Source organism: Anopheles merus, chromosome 3R, assembly GCF_017562075.2.
Source record: "Anopheles merus strain MAF chromosome 3R, AmerM5.1, whole genome shotgun sequence".
NCBI classification, from domain to species: Eukaryota; Metazoa; Arthropoda; class Insecta; order Diptera; family Culicidae; genus Anopheles; species Anopheles merus.
This window is the reverse complement of record NC_054084.1, coordinates 47,762,697-47,769,471: the sequence shown is the minus strand read 5'-3', so window position 1 is coordinate 47,769,471 and position 6,775 is coordinate 47,762,697. Positions and strand designations below refer to the sequence as shown.

General features: G+C 43.4%; 1 protein-coding gene across 11 annotated transcripts in view; it reads left to right on the top strand.

The window, feature by feature from the left end:
- Positions 1-4,860: 4,860 nt before the first annotated feature.
- Positions 4,861-6,775, top strand: part of LOC121597754 (cytochrome b5-related protein-like) — a 5,835-nt gene continuing 3,920 nt past the window's right edge. For 2 of the 11 annotated variants that reach the window (XM_041923820.1, XM_041923824.1), the window contains exon 1: positions 4,861-5,240. In XM_041923820.1, coding sequence (XP_041779754.1) covers positions 5,220-5,240 — 21 coding nt within the window. In that variant the 5' untranslated portion in view covers positions 4,861-5,219. The other 9 variants (XM_041923822.1, XM_041923823.1, XM_041923827.1 and 6 more) reach the window with 8 other exon arrangements.

Below are 6,775 nucleotides of genomic sequence, written 5' to 3'. Positions count from 1 at the left end.
GTACTATATAGGTACTATATAGTCCCAGCTTCGTCCGTCGCGACAGGTTCTTTGAGGTGAACTGCTTTTTCAGGCTGTAGAATGACCGGTTGGCAGCCAGTATCCTTGTGTGCAACTCATTTTCCATGCTATTGTCGTTGCTGACCTTTGACCCAAGATAGGTGAATTGTGGGACGACTTTAAAAGTGCCTATCTGTACGTCACGCCTACGTAGGTTTGGATTATTTATTAGTAGGTCCGCTGATGTTGCCACCATCAGTTTGATCTTTGCCTCATTTATCTGCAATCCGAGGGTCTCTGCCGACAGCTCGATCCCTTGGTAGGCTTCTGCTACATAGGAGAACCGCAAACCGATGACGTCTATATCATCAGCGTATGCCAGAATTTGGTTTGACTTATAGAAGATGGTTCCCGAAGTCTCCACCCTCGAGTCGCGGATGGCCCTCTCTAGTGCCAGGTTGAATAGGAGACAGGCAAGCCCGTCTCCCTGGCGCAGACCTTTGGTGGTAGCAAAAGGTCCTGAGACTTTTCCATCCACCCTCACCTGGCATGTGACGTTGATCATAGTCATTCTAACTAGCCTTATCAGTTTGGCCGGGATTCCAAATGAGCTCATAGCGTCGTACAGTTTTACCTTGGCTATGCTATCATACGCGGCTTTAAAGTCTATGAAGTGATGGTATGTGTCGTTTCTGTATTCAGCCATCTTCTCCAAGATCTGCCACATGGTGAAGATCTGATCAGTGGTTGATTTTCCGTTTTGGAATCCTCTTTGATAGTTTCCGACTATCTCTTCGACGTACGGGACAAGGCGATCCTGAAGGATCAGGGAGAATATTTTATAGGCAGTATTCAACACCGTAATACCCCTGTAGTTGTTGCAGTCCAACCTATCTCCCTTCTTGTATATGGGGTAGATGATGCCGAGATTCCAGTCACAAGGCATCGATTCGCTATCCCACACCTCAGTAACAATTTGATGAATCTCGTTTTCTAGTCGTGCACCTCCATTCTTGACCAGTTCGGCTGCAATTCCGTCGGTTCTGGGTGCCTTGTTATTTTTCAGCCGACGGATAGCCTTTCGTGTTTCTTCTATGCTAGGTGGCAGTAGCATGACACTATCTGCTAGTGGCGCTTCTAGCTGTTCGTTTAACTGGTCGTTGAGTAATTCATCAAAGTACTGAGCCCACCGCGAGAGGACCTCTGGCTGGTTACTGACCAGATCTCCATCCTTGTTGCGACAGCAGGTAACCTTAGGTACAACGTTGTTTCGGTGACCTGCTATCGCTAGGTAAAACTTTCATGTTGGTCCGTACGCCTCTCTGGTTTGCTCGAGTTTCCACATGTTTTGCTCTTCCAAAGCATGCTTCTTGGAGCGGTGAACTCGTTTCTCTTCGCGTCTGAGCCGTGAGTATTCCTCTGCGCATGCCCGCGTTCTATGCCGTTGCTGCATTGCTCGGTATGCAGTATTCTTACGTTCGGTCACTTGTCTGCATTCATCGTCGAACCAGCCAGATGGGGGAGTATATTTCTTGCACAGTTTATTATTTTTGTTTTTAGAGCGTTCCACCTCTCGCTCGTAGTTTCATAACTGTTTTCTGGTAGTATAGACTCGTCTAAAGCGGCTTTGAATTCCTGTTGGACAGTAATGTCCCTTAGAGAGTCCGTGTTGAGCCGAGGCTGCGTGTTTTCTCCGCCCCCATTGGAGCGGGGGCGGGCGATTCTACAACGTATCACTAAGCCAACCAAGTAGTGATCGGAATCGATATTGGCTCCTCGATATGTTCTGACATTTAACAGGCTCGACTGTCGTCGGCGGCTTATTAACACGTGGTCGATCTGGTTGAAGGATTCTCCACGAGGGTGCGCCCATGTAATCTTGTGGATTTTCTTGCGCGCAAATTTGGTACTTCCAACAACCAGATTGTTCGCTGCGGCGAACTGGACCAATCTACTACCATTATCATTACTGTGCTCATGCAGACTGTGACAGCCAGTGTATTGGCGGTACATTGGCTCCCTACCGACTTTTGCGTTGAAGTCCCCCAGGATGATTATGAGATCATGCTTGGGGCACGCATCTATGGTTCTAGCGAGGCGGCCGTAAAACAGGTCCTTCTCCTCTTCCTCTTTATCTTCGGTAGGGGCGTGAACGTTTATGAGGCTTATATTAAAGAATTTGCCTCGCATGCGCAGGGTGCATAGCCTATCGTTTATAGCCTTGAAATCCATGATTGCGGGTTTCAACCGGGGACCTACGGCGAAACCCGTTCCGAGCACGCGGTGGCGGTCGTGGCAGCTGTAGTATATGTCATAGCAATGCTTACCACGCCTGTTCTGCACACCGTTCCCTAGCCACCGAATCTCTTGTAGAGCTACGAGGTCCATGCTCAGTGTGGCTAGGGCATCATCAAGTTTTTTTAAGGCTCCGGCTTCGCTAAGAGTGCGTACGATCCATGAGCCTATTTTAAGAGTAGTCCTGGGGCATTGCGTAGGGTCGGTATTGTTGGTTCCGTTTCGATGATTCCTGGTGCTTTCCGTAGTCTATGAATCGATGGGACTGGGTGACAGGCCCCGCGCCCACGTGACCGTTTTGTTTAGCGTCGGGTTGCCCCCCCCCCCCCCGACGTTTAGGCACCCAGTTTCCCGGGATACCCACCCCCCTCCTGGTTTGCCATATGCCACCATCCGCCCAAGGGGTTGGATCAAGCCCGTGTACCCAAGCTTGGATATGTGGTGACACACGTTATCACTCTGCACGACGAGGACGTGTCGGAATAGGAGTTGGATGGGAGAGCCTGTATTAACCCTCAAGGGGGCTTCGGATCATGGGATTGCAGATCAGTAATATTACATCCCATTGCAGAGCAGTAATAAACAGTAATATTAATATTCGTTAAAAATAAACATTTTCTTTCTTCTCGCAACAACCATATCTTATCTAATACTGTCTAAACCATTTGAATATATAGCTTAATAGCTCTACCACTTTTTTGAGCTAATGGAAAGGTAATGCAGTTGGTTTTTAATAATATAATAATATTATCGGTGAAGTGAATAATAATATTTTAGAATTTTTGTATAATTTTACGTTGAAACTTCCATGATAATAAAAAAACACGAATGAATTGAGAAAAATTAATCTTTTTTTTTCGTTACAAAGCAATATGTAGCATGTACAAAAGTAAATACAAGCTTTACGAGTGCGCTTGATATTGTAAGTATTCCTATATCTTTTATATATTCTATAACTTTTCCTTTAAAAAAAGCGATACGAATAAAATAGACCATAATAAACTTAGCTGAAAATTTTTGTAATTCGAGTACGGTTTGCATAAACCAAACCATTTTTGCCTGCGAACATGATTAAACTGTTGCATTTTTAATTCCCCATCTGTTGGTTGGGAAAACAATAAATTCAAAGCAAATGATAATCGCAAACTTGACCTTGACTTTCGAGCTTGGATTGGGCTCAACGCGTATGGGATTGCAATGAAATTGGCCTCGAGCTTGCTCAGCCACAAACACGTGCGAATAGTAAAATAAAACAAATAAGCCGTTATTTATGTGGAGCACAGGGTTTGTCACAGTGTTTCGAAAACGTTGAGTCATTGCCAACTATGTTGCTTTTCGACCAGTCGTCAGCAGCTGTACCGATATCTATACCCAAAGTGTATGAAGACCTGGTGGTCTCAATGACGGTTTTTATGACAAAATTAGAACGTCACTTTTTGGCAGAACGGGTGAAAACTTTTCCTCAAAAAAGCTTTCTGGCGACTTGCCGAATACATAAACACTCTTAGACTCTTAAACACTCTTTTCAATAAAATACCTTCAAAAACACGTAAAATATTTCTAGTTTTAAGCAAAAGCAAATCTGAGCTGATTAAAATCCATTTTTGTATTAAAATAATTCCGTCGATGAGGACACCAATGAGTGTTGCTAAGAAAAGTGAACCGTTCCAATGCAAATTCATTTCACCCATTCTGTCAAAAAGACCATTTTTTGTTTCTGAAATTAGTTGTCAAATTGTCGGGGACGAGACCACTTGCTCTTAATACACTTTTCTTTCACCACGGTTAAAAATACGTGCCACTGTGAGGAACCCTGTAAAATGCATAGCCATACTTTTTTACATTTTTGCATATATTTATCACATCACCTGTGCCTCTGGGTATCCTCCTGAAAACTGTTAACTAATTTGCAAATCTGAACGGTATTCATTCGAACGGTGAAATGAACGCAACGGGGTCTCTGAGTTTGTGGGCTTGCTAGCTGCATCGAAATATGCAAAACACCCCAAACAGCAGACCTGGCTCTCGCATATTATTTTGATGCAACACAAAACGGAGGCCAAAAACCTGCTTTCGGTGTCTATTGTTAGCAAAAGAGAAGTGGCGCTTGCAAACACGCGAAGAAAGCACTCAAAACAAACTTGAAATGTTTGCGTAACCATTGTTTGTTGACGTAGTGCAGTACGAATCGCTACATTTTTGCACTGCACGCTAATCATTTCACATTTGCCAGAGTACAATGACAGGCGGCTGTTCACGTGGCATTCGTTACAGCATTAGGGCTGGTATTTTTTATTGATTGTTTGTACAAAAAACATAGATATGTTTGTTTGTTTTTTTCTCATTAAACACCAACTAACAGCTTCATTTCCTCATTGTAGTGCTTTCCGGTGATCTAAGTTGTCACCAACTCAGTGATCGAGTGGTATTATTTCGCTGCGTTCTTGGACATTTCCACTGCCCGTTCACCGGCTGATCCGGTTCACAATCACTTTTTGGGTCGATCTGCACGAGCGACACAATACGGTCATTAATTCGGGGTGGTGGAGTGTGGGCCGCAGATTCGCCTGCAACAGTGTTACCGGCGGACGCGATCAGTGTGGACGTGTCTGGTGGATGATTGTGCGGTGCACCGTTGCGCCTTAGTTTGCAGCGAATGTGCCATTCGTTCGGTATCTTCTCAGTTCAGTTAGGTGTCAGCCGTTTCGATATACATTCAGTTGGTTACTATCCAAAGCAGTTTAGGTGTTGTGTGTCAACGTGTTGGAACATTTGATTAATCAGCAAATAGCACGTTTTACTTGTGCTGTGTAGCTGATTTCTGTGATCGGTGAACAAAGTTGGACGAGCTGGTGTTTAATATTCATAAAAAAAGGTCCTTATGGATCAGTCTTAGAAGATGGGTTAATCATAATCAACATATTATGAAATTGGCGGCCAAACAGGTACTTATGAGTCGAAAGTGGTTCTAATTAAAGTGAGCATAGCATTTAAGCCAAACAAGTCAGACTACATCGAAGGTTTATAGAGTGAGCATAGTTTGGGCATATAGTATGGCCAGAATAATCTTTCTGAAGGGCAAACAAAGCAGTGACTAAGGGCGGTGCTCAACCGGTTTGTGCGCGGCTGTTATTACAAATATCCGGTTTAGATTCGAAAATCACTCTGATGGGCCGCTGTGCAGAAACAGAACCAATAAAAATTCTTTCATTTAAGCTGTTTTGAGCTTCAAACCTGAATTCCACGTGCGAATTAGGTGGCGGGAAACATTTGCAATTCAAATGTATCCAGAATCTTAACTCAGCGCTGCCGTAGGGTCGAGGTTTCCCTTGACCAGTGGATTAGTACGAAACAGGAAACTATTGTTTTGGTCGCGTAAAAAAGTTTCGCTTCTCAGTTTCAGTGCTGGTGCTGGTGTTAAACATCATCCCGCCTCAACCTGTACAAAGCATTCGTTTGTTGCACCTTGTAATGGTTTGAAGCTTTTTTTCTTCTAGTAGGAGCACTTTTGGTGGATTTTTGTCAATCGAGATCTCGACAGAGATACCATTTTGAAGTGACAGTTGCGTGATTTGTTCGAACGCTTCGTTTACTACTTTCGTGATTAACAAGTGAGGGTGTGCCGTGTCTCAATGTTGAACCATCTAATTCAGTTTGCCCGAGGCTTTTGCACCGTGAACAAGTGATCTGTGACAAGTGGCGCCAGAAAGCATAGATACTAAAAAAAGCTTTCAAGGGCATGATTGTGGACATCATATCGGTGGTTTGTGTCAAAAGTTTGCCGGTGATCTTTGCTTCCTCCGTACGCGTTGTGGCTGCGGGGCTGCGGTGGTCAATGAAAGTGAATAACTGTTTTAAACTGTAGTAAACACATGATACCTTAGCCCGAGTTCGTGGCCGAGTGAGCTCATGCGTTGTTGGGTATGAATAAAACAAAAGCCAGAGAAATGATTGTGCTGTGAGATATCTTGTACGAAATGAATGCCTTCACTTTGTCGTTACACCTGGCGCATTACAGTTTGTGAAGCTAAAAACTACAAGCGCCATTCGTAGCTGAAGGTAGAAAACAGTGGAATTTAATATTGGGCAATTGACGGGCTGTGCAAGCGGAAAGCAGACAACCTGAGCTAATAAATGTAAACTACAAATTATGTCCATTAGGAATTTGGTCGAATCAGCTCTCATTGTGTACACAGTGTTGTAGGTATATGTGTGTAGTTCAGTTACAGAAACTACATCTTTATTCATCTAAGTTATAATTCTATTTAATATTTGCTTGCAAAAGTGAAAAGTTTGATTTACGGATCTTCCATTTCGCCATTGAAATGCTTCCCTCTCTAAAATTTGCCAAATAACACAAACATGTGAAATTCAAAACTGGGAGCAAAACTTAAATAAGCTGGTGTATTTAATAGCAAAAACAGTAACTTCATTTAAACACACTACAAAAGGAGATTATTGCCAATTTTAAAAAATTTCA